Raw genomic sequence first — 16,257 nt, forward strand, 5'->3', positions numbered from 1 at the left:
TGTTGTGGATCAACAATATTTAGATATTTAACTAAACTGCCGAAGTATAGGGCAGTGATTCTCAAACTTTTTGGTCTCAGGAGCCCTTTACAATCTTAAAAATTATTGAGAACCCCACAAAGCTTTGTTTATGTGGGTTATGCCTCTCAGTATTTACTGTATTAGAAATTAAAACTGAGAAATATTAAAAATGTTAATGAATTTAAAAATCACAATGATAAGCCCATTACATATGAATATAACATAGTCTTAGGAAAAATAGCTGTATTTCCCCAAAATATCAGTGAGACGAGTGGCGTGGTTTCTATTTTTACAGATTTCTTGAGTGTCTGTCTTAATAGGAAACATTTAGATTCTCATATCTGCTTTGTTATTCACTCTGTTGTGGTATGTTGTTTTAGTTTAAGTACAATCAGCATATGAAGAAAAACCAGCCTCACACAGATATGTAGTAGGAAAAGGGAACTATTTTTTTTAAAACTTTTATTAATTTAAGTGTGTCTTTCCAGGACCCATCAGCTCCAAGTCAAGTAGTTGTTTCAATCTAGTTGTGGAGGGCACAGTTCACAGTGGCCCATGTGGGGATCGAACCGGCAACCTTGTTAAGAGCACCGTGCTCTAACCAACTGAGCTAACCAGCTGCCCCAAAAGGGAATTATTTTAATAGTCCTTGCAGGTAATTGTAGATATTCTTTGATACTGTACTCAAACTTGACAAGAGGTAGTTAAATGTTAGTTGAATGTGGAATCCAAAACCGTTATCAGTGAACTTTTCAGACTCTGTTACATTAAAATCCATGAGTCTGTCTTGTTTTGAATGGGTCTTCAACCCATGTGTGTTTTTGTAACTCATGCATCAGTCAGTTGGAAAATATTGGTTCACTACATTGTGCATAAATATTGACACAATGGTGATACGATTAAAAAAACCACATTCATTAATAGCACCACCAATCTCATTAGAAAAGTCTTTAAATACTAGGGAGCTGTCAAGCTTCCAGTGGAAGATACAAGTTTCTAAAATTCTAATTTTTGCTTGAAAGCTCAAATTTGATCATTGGCAATAAATAACTATTCGTTGTTTTCTTTGAAATAAGAAGCTCACTTAGTTCATTTCTGAGAAAACGTCTGCCAAATTCCCAAGTCTGAGTAGCATAGTTTGTCTGTCAGTCATTCTTTCGAGTGAAAACGGTGTTCCATAGGAAAAGCTGCTGGTTCAGCTTGCCAGTCAGTCTCTGCATATCTGGAAATGCAGCAGAAATGCTTTATGCATTCATCCCATTTTGTCACACAGAATACTAAAAAGCCATGTACTCAAGGTTACTGTGGAATAAAAATAATTTTTACTGCTTTATCAAGGACGTTCTTAGGTGAGACTGGCCTGTTTGTTTTTAATACTCGTGCAAGGCGGTGAACAATACAGTGACAGTTTGGTGCCACACTGTGTTGATTTATGCTCAAGTGTCAGCAGTTTACCCACCATTGCGTTGCAGCATCAGTGCAAATGTTAACACAACGAAAAAGGCTAATGTCTTAATTTTGTTATGAAAATAGTTTTGATCTCATAGACCTTCCAGCCCCCATAAAGGCCTTGGAAACCACGGCTGGTGCAAGGGATCTGGAACCAATAAGTCTAATGGGCGACAGTTCCTCTTAATGGATCTATGTTTTCTCTTTCTTGGATCTTGAAAATGAGGTTAAGGTACTCTGCCCGTAAAGGGGACGAGTGTATTTGCATAAACAAATGGATGAAACAGAGCCAAAGCCTATAACAAGTGCGCTCTGCATCTGTGTATCTTCTTTCCCCCTAAGGTTATAATAGACAGTTGTAGATCCTCATAAAACAGCCACGTTACAATTAAATGATCTTAACACAACCTATTTATCATTAGGTGTTATTTTTTTTTTTCAGATTAAGATTTAAAACAAACGAAAATCTAAATTGAGATTAAATAATTTACTGTCTAAAAGGGGATTCAAAATGGTTTATAATGAAATATGTATACATTTGGGGATAGTCTTATTAAAAATGAGAATAAAGAAAAACCAGAAACTGAATACAGGTCGTCTGCAAGGAGATGTCAGTTGTGACTATGGATACGTCTTGGATGACTTTAAAACATTTTTATTTTTTGCTTATCTTTATTTTCTGACTTCCAACAATGAACAGATACTGTTTTTGTAACAAGAACAATAAGAAAAAGGTTCATTTAAATTTTAAATAAAGAACTTACATGTAGCAAACTATAATTGTACCAGAAATCCAGAGCCAGACAGCAGTTACTATAATTGAGAAATAATTTCATTTGGACCTTCTTGGGTTAAATGAATTTTAATGTTGCAGCATTTATAACACATTTTAATTAAAAAACTAAGAATTTGAGCATTATAGAATAGTTAGAAGAATTTCATATTATAGCCTACGGTGAAGATAAAACCCTGGGACAAGGAGCCACATTTCATAATTTCCCCTCGTCGAGTAATCTTTAGGAGTCGGATCATTGTCTGACTCACAGCGGCTTCTGACAGAATATGGCCTGTTAAAACCTGATTTTTAACCTGTGTGCTTTTCTCGCCTGCCATAGTTGCCTGCAGGTGGTCAAGTCTATGTAAGACGCTCTTGAATAGAGAAGTACATGTAGAGCAGCCGCAGACTTTTTCAGAAATGTCTGCAGTGCAAGGTGAGCAGAGCAGGGTCCACGCTGCATGACCTCGATCCCGTCACTCAACACCCCCAGTCTGGTTCCCCTTTAATGAAAGCAGGAAGTTGAATTAGATTATATTTAAGGTTTCTTTCCAAGTTTTCACCCTTTTCTATAGTCAAATGAGATCCTTGCTTGAATTTGCAATTTTTTCCCCCACCATCCTAGCCGTGATGTTAACAAATTTAATGTCTGGGAAAAATAATTATTTTTGCATGTATCAGATTTGTGTATAAATTATTAATTTTAATAGTGCAGAAATGTGCTACAATCTAATGGCATGTCTTTGTGCTTTTGCAGTGCAATGATAACCTTTTACTCTTAAGCCCAATAAGAATAGAATGTCAAAGCTGGAAATTGGATTGTATGATTGAACAACTATTGCTTATTGTGTTGCCTTTTATATCACATTAACCTTCTTGGTTGCTAAATTAATAAATGGTTGCAAAACACCTAGCTCCTGTGGTAATGAACTTGATAGTACATGCTAATTGTGCATTTCCGCCTCCCCTGAGAAATCTGATTATCTCATTGTCCTCCCCAAATCCTGTTCAAAGTGCTATGGGATAGACATTCTTTCTACTTAAAAGAGATGACACTGAGAATTAGAAACAGTGTCAAGGTTACATGAGTAACTAGAACTTGAGCAAGAGGCCCCAGTTTGCCTGATTTCCAGAAGAGTAAACATGACTCTAACTACGTTCTTTCAGTCTTATCTTTCTGTTCATTTGGAAGTTCCTATAATACTAAAAGGCACATGCTTCTAACTTTATAAAAGTATATCTTTTATTGCTGTAAAATATATGTCAGTCTGTTAAATAGATACAAAAATTCTTTACAAGTGTCCTATTTTAAATGACCAGTAGTATAGGATTCATAGGCCCTTAAGAAACTCACTTTTCCTCATTGTCGTAATTTTGAATTCCTTTGCCCAAATCCCTTTGACCCTACGCTTCCACTTTCCTAACCTTTCCACCAGCTTCATAGCTTGCCCCAGGTATGAGCGAGAAGAGGGGGTGAGATGCCATTTGTGTAAATCCTTCCTGCATTTCTCCCTCTTCTGCATGGTGCTGCTAGGACCAGCCAGAGGTGTCTTCGCTTCCCCTTCCCGTCTGCTCCCTTTTCTCCCCACTCAGGAGCGTCTTGCACACAGCACCCTAGAGCCTGAACCTGAGATGACATGTGCAGGATAGCCTGTTGCTCTGAAATGTAGGTGAACTTCTTTCAGATCTTTGTTTGCAGAAAAACTCACCTTTACCCTCTACATTTAAACATGTTTTCCTTATTGAAATTAAGTGAGAAAGAAAAGCTGGTTGGCCTGGAAATAAATTCGTTTGCAATTACGAGTTGCATTAGAGTCCTTACCAAGTATCAAACACTGTGTGCTGGCTTTAGGGGCAGTTGAGTATGTGCAACGTTCGAGGTGGGGAGGGAGAGCTGGGAGAATAGAAAGGAGAAGATGGAGATTTGGGGCATCCCAACATGAAATTCCGTTTTTAAATCATCACTAACTGATCACTTAAGATGTACCTCAAATGCAATGCTACGGTAGGACAGAACTCACCCACTTCCGTGCAAATGTTTTCCAAGTCCATGAACAGCCAGTATTCAAATGAAATTTTAGAAAACAATCCATCTACAAACTGAAGATTTTAATGAAAATCAAAGCAGTGGCACTATGGCTTAGAGCTGGGGCTTTAGAGGCACAAGCTAAAATTGAAATCCCAGCTCTTGTTCTAACTGGGATGTGTGAACCTGGACAAATTATTCAAGCTCTGTAAATTTCATTTTTGTATCCATAAAATGATGATAAAGGTACTATTACCTATATCAATAGAATTGTTACAAGGATTTAGTTACATAATGAATATAAATGCATATAGTATGAACATTTAAGCAATAAATATTAACTGAAGACAAATATGTAGTCACGTAATCAAATGAGTCCTGGACAGCTAGGGCTCTAAACCCAAGCTTTATTTCAGAGCATAACTGTTGGTTCTGTGTTTTATGTCTTTTGAAATATATTCTAATTCAGCAGAGCTCTTTTCTAAAGGTTTTTAGTGAGAAAGGTAATCATTGCGTTGAGTCAAAGATTTGTCTTTTTTTTTTTCTGTTTTCTCTGCCAAGTTTTATTTTTTTCCATATTTTTTATTAGCTAAAGGTGTACAAAACAACATAACGATTAGACATTTGCACCCCTCACAAAGTTCAAAGATTTTTCATATGTTGTCATCTTCTTCTCCCTGGAAGACATGATAAAATCAATGTTAGCCCTGATGTGAACGTCACACATCCTGTTTGGGTGCTAACACGTTGTCCTTAGCCTTTTTCAAGCAATGCCAGTTACATGTGCCATTTGCTTATCACTTTCCTTTTTTTTTTTTTGGTCATTTATCCTTTTAAAAAGAACATTAGTAAACCAGAAATAGCCATTTTGTAAAACCTGCATAGCTAGACAGATTTGTGATACTTATTAGGGTAATAATCCATCTGTTACAGAACTGGATCAATTTGTAAATTAAATTGATTAATCGAGCAGGAAAAAAATAAGGTCTTGACTTTTCCCACAGTAAGCGTTTCCTCAAATAGTCGTCATTCTAAAAAGATGTGGAAAGACTCAGTTCTCCACTATTCTTCTTCTCTTCACTCAACTCAGGAAGAAGGCTCAATATCTATTAAAAAGAAGAGTGAGAGTGGAGTTTAAGCTTTTGGATTCTTTCGGGTCTGATTGCGCCTGGAAGTTTCATATTTTTGATAGGGTTTAATGTTAAAACCTTTCAGTGCCTACAAGAACATTTCTGATACTCATCGATTAGTTTAGTAAATGTATAACTCTATTTGAATTATCTTCTGCAATGAGTTCACTTTACTGTTATTTGCATCTTGTCTGATCAAAAAAATCTCCTGATGATTCTTCTAACAATGTGTGATTGGAATAATAACTTCACATGTTGAAGAGTTTTGTGCTGCAGCTGAGAGGCATGTAAATACAAGCTGCTTATTTGCAAGAAGCTTCCAGATTTCCAATATGATTGCTATGGAAACCACATAATGAAAACCTTATAACCATCTGTGTGGTTTGATGGATTTACTGCATAGCTGAGCTGTTTTTGTTTACTGTTATTAAAATGTTGAATGGAATATATTAACCCACAAACATTGACTATTTGAGGTATTAATTAGTGTTGTATAATGACATTGTGCCTCAACACCAAAATAAAATATGTCTAATAATAAACCTAAATAAAACAACATGTGTGTATTTCTAATATATTGTGAAGGTGATTATTGCCTAGAATTTGAGTCACTTGTCCTTATATATTTTTTGAGTGGTGTGGACAGGTTTGCTCTGTTAAATGAATGTAGTCGGATATATTTTCATGATTTTTGACTCCCATTTGTTCACTCAGTATTTTTTAAAATAATTTTTCAATTATAGTTGACATATAATAATATACTAGTTTCAGGTGTACAATATAGTGATTAGACATTTATATAATTTATGAAATGATCACCTTGATAAATCTAGTACCCATCTGACACCATATGTAGTTATTACAATATTATTGACTTATTCCCTATGCTATATTTATGCTAAATATATTCCCTATGCTGTATTTTACATCTCTGTGACTGTTTTGTAACTACCAATTTGTACTTCTTGATCCCTTCCCCCTTTTCACCCACCTCCTCAACCCCATCTGGCAACCATCAAAATGTTCTCTATATCTATGAGTTTGTTTGTGTTTTGTTTATTTTGTTTTCTAGATTCCACACATAAGTGAAATCATATAGTATTTGTCTTTCTCTGTCTAATTTATTTCATTTAGCACAATACCCTCTAGGTCCATCCATGTTGTTGCAAATGGCAAGATTTCATTCTTTTTTATGGCTGAATAATATTCCATTGTATATATGTACCACTTCTTTACCCATTCATCTACTGATGGACGCTTAGGTTGCTTCTGTAGCTTGGCTGTTGTAAAGAATGCTGCAATGAACATAAGGATTCAAATGTCTTTTCAAATTAGTGTTTTGGGTTTCTTCAGGTAAATACCCAGAAGTGGAATTGCTGGGTCCTTCTTTGTCTCTTGTTATAAAGTCTGTTTTGTCTGGTATAAGTATTGCTACCTAAGCCTTTTTTTTTTTCATTTCCATTTTCATGAAATATCTTTTTCCATCCCTCTACTTTCAGTCTGTATGTATCTTTTGATCTGAAATGAGTCTCTTGTTGGCAGCACATGTAAAGGTCTTGTTTTCTCATTCATTCAGTCACCCTATGTCTTTTCATTGGAGCATTTAATCCATTTACATTTAAAGTAATTGTTGATAGATACGTAGTTATTGCCATTTTATTCAGAATTTTGATCATTTCTTCTCTCTTTTAGTTTTTTTAAATTTTTTTATTGGGGAACAGTGTGTTTTTCCAGAACATCAGCTCCAAGTCAAGTCATTGTTTTCAACCTAGTTGTGGAGCGTGCAGCTCACTGGCCCATGTGGGGATCAAACTGGCCACCCTGTTGTTCAGAACTCGTGCTCTAAACCAACTGAGCTATCCGGCCGCCCCTCTTCTCTTCGTCTTAAAGCAGTCCCTTTAACATTCCTTGTAATACTGGTTTGGTGGTGATGAACTCCTTTAGCTTTTTCTTGTCTGGGGAGCTCTTTATCTGGCCTTTGATTCTAAATGATGGCTTTGCTGTGTAATCTCGGTCGTAGGTCCTAGCTTTTCATCACTTTGAGTATTTTGTGCCATTCCCTTCTGGCCTGCAAAGTTTCTGTTGAGAAATCAACTGATAGTCTTATGGGTGTTCCCTTGTAAGTAACTAACTGTTTTTCTCTTGCTGCTTTTAAGATTCTCTCTTTGTCTTTAATCTTTAACATTTTAATTATGATGTGTCTGGGTATCACTCAGTGAACATCTTGATTGTATCATATTCAAGATTCAGCCTAAGTTGTTTTCCCTAAGATTAAACACACACACACACACACACACACACACCAGATTTGATTTGTTGTCTTTTATATGGAAGCTGTTTGTATTGTTCGTTCAAATAAGATGAATTGTTTGAATATTGTTAAGGAAAAATTGATGTATGAAACGCAGAAAGATTTGGACTAAAAATATCAGTACTAGGTTTGAAATGGAGAAAGGAAGTGTTGTTGACGAGCATCTCATCCTCTAAAATACTGCTTATTAAGCATCTTAACACAGATTTCGATTTGGATACATCACAGTAAATATTGATTCTTACGTAAAAATTTTTAATAGTCTGGTAATTTAAGAATAGACTGTGCACATTATAGGCACTTACATTTTAATAAAATAAGAATAAATTCATAGTAATAAATTTCTCTAAATTCATTGTTAACATTGCCAAAAGCAGTTTTTCTATTTAATTATTGTAATTAGTTTATGTGATATCTTGACGCTGACTTTGAGGAGAGTCTAAATCTCATAATCTCTTCTTAAGAGCGAAGTAGTGCTTGATGTGGTTATGGCTTTTGACTCGAGGACAAGCGCCCTTAACTATTTTTTAACTTACTCTTTACTGTTGAATGTGTGACCAAATTGTAAGAGGGAGTGCTGGAGGAAGAGCAAGTGTGAAAAGTAAGGAAAGCTTTCTCCTTCACCTTTAAAAAAAATTAACTATCTGTAAAATGAGTAAGTTAGACTAAATACTGCAGATGTCCCTAATACCTTTAAAATTTATATGAAAACACACTATTAACCCATTTATGATAACTAGTCCTTGAGATTTGGTATAAGTGAGATGATTGTTGTTGAAAAGAGACAGGATTTAGTATCAGACTTTTTATTAGGTCTTCTATGTGATAATTACTATTTGAACTATATGAAATTGCCAATGTTAAGTTCGACTTAATATTACAAAGTGCCAAATATTTCCAGCTGTTCCTTATATTGGAGCTTTCATTATTTTGTTCGAATTGAGTTACAAAAATTCAAAATAGTTGTATTTGTGTTATAAATACAGTAACTCTCAAGCTTTATTTAAATGCTGGTTTTTATTAATCACCACTTTCAAGTTTGCCTGAGACTTCTAAATTTACATCTGTAGTCCTGACTTCTCTACCAAACTTTTCAGTGGCTCATGGGCATTTCCTCTGATGAGCCCACCAGTATGTTAAATCTCTCGTGTCAGAAACACAACTCCTTGTGTTTCCTCAGCAAAATAGCTTAGCTGGGCTATTCTCGTTTTAGGAATGATATTCCTATTTCTCAGTTAAATTAGCTCAAAACCTCAGTCATCCTTCGTTGCTCTTTTTTTCCCCCCTTAGCCTTTCATGTCCAGTCTGGCACAAAGTTTATCAGTTCTAGTTCCTTTAGTTCTCATACCATCTCCTTTCCATTTCCTCTGCCCCTGCAGCTCGGGACCTCCTTCCCCTTTAGCCAGACTCCCAGGTCCTTGCCCCCACGCCCTACTCCAGGATCTGACACAATGGGATTGGACGACCATTCCTCAACCATAGTTTCTATCCTGCCCTTTCTCTGCTCAAAAGTCTTCCGGGGCTTGTGTTGCTTACCAAATAAAAGTCTAAAGTCCATAGCAGATGTTCATGGCCCGTCAACAAGTGGTGCAAACTACCAGCATTACTTCCCATCCTGCTCGTCCCCTCTGAGTACCACATTTTTTAGTCAAAATGAACATGATGGTGCCTTGTTCTTTTCTTCATGCTTCTCCCTCTGGAAATTTTCTCCTTCCCATCTCTTCTTATTCAGATTCTCTCCATCCCTCAGAGCCTTCATGGTATTCCCCCGTTGGGTGGTTTCTTCTCTGCAGTCCTTCAGGTCCCCACATGTCAGGTTTTTGCCCCTTCTCCCATTTTCCTTTAGATCCTGTCTCTGCCCCCTCTAGGCTGTCAGCTTCCTGAAGGCAGAAGCCCCCAACTATTCTTGCCTCCCTGGTAGACTCTCTCTCCCTGACAGTTACTTAATACTCAATGAAGATTTATTGGTTGGATTATTTAACCATCATATTTGCTATATTTACATATTTTGTGTATTTTTTTTTTACAGTTTTGGATTTTCTTGAAATTATGATTCTTTTTGAACCAGTTTTTCTTTGGCATGCCATTTTGTTCATATGTCCTGCCTTAAATATTTTTAAATTGTATATAAATCCCTAGGTGAGGAAAGTGGTAGTGTAATACATGTTTCTTTGATGTTAAAGACTTAAATGGTCTACTGACTCTGTTTAAAACTCTTCTCATTTAATTTTACCACATTTCTTCCTATTAGTTGGGGAAGGAATGTAACAGGAGAGTGTGGAAATAATATAGTTAAGGTATTGAATATATGCAGGATAAAGAACATGGACTTTATAATCACAAACCTAAATTTGAATGACAAACATTGGAAATTTCTTTACCTTTTTGAGTCTCAATTTACTAGTTTGTAAAATGGGGATTTAAAGATTGTTTACTTATGAAACCTTAACGTCTGCTGCAGTGCAGGACACCTCGTAGGTCCTCAGTATAATTTGGGGGGATTATCTGAAAGGCTAAGGATCCTTTTAGTGTCCTCCTGTGAAGATCAAGTGAGAAAACTTATGAAGCCTCTGATACTAATAAGTGACTTACAGGTATTTTTATATCACACATCTGTCTCTGCTGTGCTGATATTTTAGGGCTCATGATTTTATCCTCTGTTGTGCTCCTGCCACAGTATCATGTAGGCGAGGCATCATTTTACTGGATCTCAGGGCTTTTCTGGGTTTAAGGGTGTCCCAGATGAGTTTTGGTAAGTATTTAAAACAACGTATGTACATATCTTAAGTTTATTAAGCCAACTGATAAGATTGCTATTTGGAAATTGCTAGAGGTTTATTTGTTCAGCTTTAGATCATGGAAGAAGGAATGTGAATGTTGGTGATTTCCTTCTTTGCAAAGGATGCTTTCTGGGTTATACACTTTTATGAGTTTTACTCTTAGGATGGCGTGAGGGCCGTGTTGTTGTTCCCGAGGAAACCCTTCAGTGTGTTGTTTGTGTTGTTTCTTTACAGAAGAGGAAGAGGACACGGCCCCTGTCAAAGTGGAGGAACAAAGGAAGATGAGTCAGGACATTGCTCATCACACCACAGGTAATGGGTTGTGTAGCTTCCTGGGAAAGTGGCTCTTGCTTTTGTTCACTTCCTTTTAGTCACTTTCTCACCGCCCTAAAGATGTTTGCGCAGCTCCCTGAAGTTGGTTCCTTCAGTCTGTATATCTTATGGCTGATAAGCTGCTTAGCCCAATTTAGGATGCATGAAAACCACTTGAGGAGGATTTATAAAGTAAGCCAATTTATACAAGGTATTCCTTCCTGAATTACTTTGTAATGACTCAATTAGCTTTCATTTCTGCACAAAGGAGATTTAGTTGCATAAATTAGCTTATCATCATTGAGGAAGTGTCACTGCTAAAGGACAGTTTATAGATACAACATGCAGTTGCTGTCAAACCTATAAGAATGTAATATAGACATCTGTGTATACTTTATGCTTGAGCAGAACAGACTTCTGCCATTCAGAGACTAACAGGGGACAACCAGTTGCCCAGGGGACTGGCAATGTAGACATCTCTGAAAAGGTCAACTTGACACAGCCTCTGACAATCGACCCACAGCTCTGTCTTCTTTGATAAAAATCAGATAAACTTAAGACCGCTAATTGATCTGCAGCCTGTTTAAATGTTGGCCATGCATATCTTCATTGCATATGATTAACACAGAAAGCAAATGAATTGGGTAAGAAATGCCAGGGTCCAGTGACAGCAGCTTCAACATTGGAAAAGGACACTGGTGGCTAGAACGCTAGGCAGGATATTCCCATTATCCATTTCCACTTGGCTCGTGGCCCCAGGTACTAATTAGGCCTGAGACTGGAAAAATAACTACACACGCTGATGTACAAAAGCACATGATATGGGCAACTTTTCTTGCTCGTTGTTATTTGGAAATAGCCGGAGATAAACCATATCTGTAGTGCAAGCATGAGGTTAGTTTTGATAAACTAGCAATGATTTTACACGGAAAGAAGAGAAGGACTGCCTTCTTATCAGGAGTTTACACCTCTTCACAGCCGCATGTCAGCTGGGGCAAGGTCTGCCATATCATCCCACGTCCTGCAAAGAACTCTCGTTGAGGGTCACCTTCCCCTCTCTGATATGTCCATACATCACTCTTCCAAGCTGTCAGTGGCAGGGTGGACAAGAAGTGTGTGTTCAGGAAGTAGCTTTCCAGAGTCCTTCCTACTGTGACATGTGGAAAGGAAACAGAGGCCTGATTTCCGGACCTGAACAGGAAAGCCGGAGCAGGTTGCTGCAAAAGGTTTTGGTTTGCTTTTTTCAGAAAGGAAGTGAGGACGAAGTCATTAGATGTTCGCTCTCAGGCCCTGTAAAATGCAGCTATAAAACACTAAGGCTGAGTGAAACCTTGAGGAAGATGTTCGGTAGTAATTTAAGTATCTATGTTTTATTACGTGTCATAAAGCTTCTGCCAAAAGCATGTAGTTTCCTTTTTTAAAATTTCAATGCAGGTGTAGAAGATAGACACGTATACATATTCTTTCCACAAATATAGTAAGTATTTTGGCTTAAAGCAATTCTATTTTTCAAAAATCCTTTTATAGTAACTATCTCCTAAGTTTTTGCCTTTGAGGGAAGGGGGAAAAATCAGTTTTTCCTCAGAGGAATGCAGTAACTAGACCTAGCTTTTCATGCAATAGCTATAAATTAGCACTGCAATAATTCTTATCTTTAGTGACATGAAATTCTTTTCAAGCAACAGTTTTAATGCTTTTGCATAGCAGTGACCTTTGCTCTCGCTAGGCTGTCAAAGATGTAACACTAGAAGTTTGTTTGCTGTGCAAGGCAGTGAATTGACAAGGGTATTACTATCTTGCTGAGCATCACATGATGTGAACTTCTAACCTTACTCAAGAATGTTACATATTTTTCACACTGGCTGATTTTACTGAAAAAGAAGGAAAAAATCAGACTGTTGTAAAATACGTAAGCAAAAACAAAATTAGTCTTGTATTTCTTACAAGTTCTTTCATGTTCGAGCTTATATATCGTGCATATATTTATTATATGTACAGTAAAGATTCCATTTGATTTTCTTTGAACATAGTATATATAATATGCTTACCTTTCTAGAATAGTTTTTAAACCTGTAACACTGTTCAAGGAGAGATTCTCCATTATCTTATTATTTTACATTTCATCGATTGTCATATTTTTAAAAACCTTTTCATGTCTGCAAAACTATCCCCACTGTTTAGTTTCTACTTTCGTAATAATTTTACTATTATTGCCCAGCGATCCGTTTTATATTTTTAAAAAAGCAGTAGCAAGTACATTGCTTAAATCCTTCACAGGCTGGCTAATTTACAATGTTGTTTTTTTCTTTTTCTTTCCTTTTTTTTTGTTTAACCATTCATGCCTCTCAGGACAAGAAACATAATGAGGTGATTTTGTTGTTGTTGTAATTTTTGGAAACATAGATCATCATGTGGCTAAAATAGGAAAATTAATGCATGTGGTAGACAACTAAACAGACTTAATTTGTACTCAAAATGTATGTTTGTCTGTGGTTTATGACATTATGCTCCATCCAATGTTCTGCTGCTGTTTTTTTAAATCACATCCCACCGTGGGTTATTTTTCAATGTATAGTGAACACTGTTAACTTTTGTGGACCCACCGTGCTTCTGGGGCTGTATCTATGTGTAATGTTTTGTGTATGTTTAACCACAGTTAAATTTTTACAAAGTAAAACAGAGGAGCGTGCTGCTTTCTAAGGGAAAATTAATTCCTAATTTTATGTCTAGAATTTAAACCAAGAATCTTAATATTACTTCCCTGAGGCTAATAAACACACTGCCAGGTTTTCTCTCTAGTTGTGATTCTTCTAATTTGTAACGAGTACTGCATGCTAAAATTGATAGAATAGTAAATTGTATGTACATGTAACCACGTGATATTAGCAACTTATTGTTCTTTAACAGAACTCACATACAGGACACAGAAAGAGGTTCGTTTTTGGGTAACATCATCATCAAGAGTATAGAAAGCACAGTAGAAAATGCCTCTTTCCCCAGTATGACCAAATCGCTAGCTCTGTTGCCTCTTACAGCAGTGAGATTTAATGAAATGTTCACCATGCACATCTAGAGAGAGATGCATCTTGCACACTGGGGGGCGGGGGTGGGTCTGTCTACCCCTCATGTGCTCCTGTGACTCCCATTAGTGTTAATGGGAGATTCTCCAAGTGCATCGAGCGGAAGAGAGACCCCAAAGTGATAAGGATGATTATGTGTTAGAAATCATCTACTTTTCCTTCTTTCTTCCCTCCCCCCCTTGAGAATATGTTGAACAAAAACTATTGTGAGAAAGTCTGAAAAAGGGAAGAGCAGGCAGCAGGCTGGATGGCTGAGGAAGCTAGTAGGATACCCTAGCTAAGCCAGAACTTCTGCTCTAGTTTTTAGCCCAAGTTTTGTTTCTTCAACGTTTTTTTGGATCCAGCCTAAGGCAGAGCGGCATGGGGAACACACAGGAGCCTCGACTGGGGAAACCAGCGACTTAGATCCTTTTACCTCCTGGCCAGTGATTGTGGGGGAGGGCCTTGCACGTGAAATGATGTCATCCTCTCTTTGCTCTAATTCCTTGACTTTTAAACTGACACTGACGGACTGCATGGGGCACAACATTTGACCCATTTAGCAGCTGATTTAATCTGACTAGGATGTTTCAACTTCTAAATCTCTATTTGTCTAAATAAGTGGTTTTTAAAGGAAATCAGTCACTTTATTATTTAGTAATTTTTTTTCTAAAAAAAAAAAATTTGACAATGTTTGGAGTGATCTGTCCAGCCAGAGTGCCCTCTAGTGTCCATTTATAGAATTTACTTAATCTGTGCTTTGGGGGAAAAAATGTAATGAAGGGTGGCCACGAGCGTTGTTAGTTCTTGGTTGGATTCCCAGGCTTGTACACATCCCTGCTGGTATCAGTGATGAGTGCTCAAATGCTAGAGTCGAGAAGTCAATAAGGCATCACTTTCTCTCTGTCCTCCTCCCCCTCTTCCTCTCTCCTTTCTATTCTCTTACCTCCTCCCATTTCCATCCTCCCTCCCATCCCCCCCTTTTAATTCTTAGAAAAACAAAAAGAAAAAAATATAATAGGGGGCTTTTGCTAGGCTATGTATTCTAGTCCTTGTTTATTTTCTTAAAAGTCTAATTGAGAAGCAGCATCTTACCTCCTAAATATTCAGACTCCGTATTATTCAGATTTTCTTTTTGGCTTAAAAAAAAGTCTCAGGTATTAAAGAGAATTTTAAAAATTTCTAATGAGCATACCACTTTGTATGTATCACAAACGAGGTGTAATAAGACGAACGCCCTAATGACACACTAATGTGACTAGTTGTGTGGAAATTGCCAAGAAGCCTGCTGTTTGAGAGGCATATAACACAAGATGACAACCCTGATGCAACGTGTGTCTCCACAGTGATCCCCTCTGAATTCAAAGATGACATTCCAATGATGGAAGTTGTCAGCACGTGTATGTTCTGCCTGGTTAGTGAATGCATGGACATCTTATTGATACGACTTGCATTCTTTTTGCGTGAACTCATCAAAACTCAATTATCATGAAATTAAAAACAGGAAACAGTTCTCAGTGTAACAAAAGCACCCAGTGTATTTAACTCTGTGCTGTGTTTCAGAAGACCCACATTGTATAAGTGACAAAGCATTTATTACCCGGTTTATTGTGGTATTGCAGAGCGGAGAGCGCTAAATAATCAATCAGTTAATGGTCTGTATGGCAGTTCGAACACATCACATCCATTGTGCTTATGCTGTTAGAAGGATGAGCTGATAACCGCAGTGTATGTTGCATGTTTATTCAGAGCCTAATGTCCTAAACTAGGGCTGACTGAAATCTTGAAAAATGCAGCTTCAGCATTGGCAATTTCTAAGTTGTTAGATATATCTAAAATAACTTTGAGAGGCTTTGGGTACAAAAGTCCCTAAAGAACCCTTTGTATTATTTCCACTTTATCCTCTTTCTTTAACCATCTTTAGGTTTTAGAATTAAAAAAAAAATTTTTTGTTCCCTAGTTTGGGTTAGATTTATTATTATTATTTATTATTTATTTATTATTATTACCTTAGCTCCTTTATTATTATTATTTTTTATGAAGTGTCCCAAATTCTGTAAGGTGGTTTTTTCACAATGTATTTATCACATCTCATGGATATTGCCCATTATGCAGTGTGGGTCTCTTTATTAAAACAGGTTTCAAGTGGGCTTAGGTTCGTATGTAAAATAAGTGGGAAGTGCTGGTGTGATGAGAATATGTTTCAGTGACAGATTTTACATAAACAAGAAAGGGTCAGGAAAAAAGAGACATTCAAAATCAGATTTTTCTGAAATGGTCCTTAATTATAGACGATAAAAGGAAGTAGGATTCTTGTGTGGATGTAATAAAATGTTTTTTGAATCAGTAAAGAATTTTTTTAGACTATTTTGGTGGTTTGGGGTGCCCTTTAAT

At 36.8% G+C, this 16,257-nt stretch overlaps 1 protein-coding gene across 3 annotated transcripts in view; it reads left to right on the forward strand.

Moving 5' to 3' along the window:
* SKAP2 (src kinase associated phosphoprotein 2) overlaps window positions 1–16,257 on the forward strand; it is a 163,898-nt gene that overhangs the window by 133,675 nt on the left and 13,966 nt on the right. For all 3 annotated transcript variants that reach the window (XM_033088628.1, XM_033088629.1, XM_033088627.1), the window contains exon 10: window positions 10,727–10,804. In XM_033088628.1, the coding sequence (XP_032944519.1) occupies window positions 10,727–10,804 (78 nt within the window). The remainder of the gene's footprint in view (window positions 1–10,726; window positions 10,805–16,257) is intronic.

Source organism: Rhinolophus ferrumequinum, chromosome 20, assembly GCF_004115265.2.
Source record: "Rhinolophus ferrumequinum isolate MPI-CBG mRhiFer1 chromosome 20, mRhiFer1_v1.p, whole genome shotgun sequence".
NCBI lineage: Eukaryota > Metazoa > Chordata > Mammalia > Chiroptera > Rhinolophidae > Rhinolophus > Rhinolophus ferrumequinum.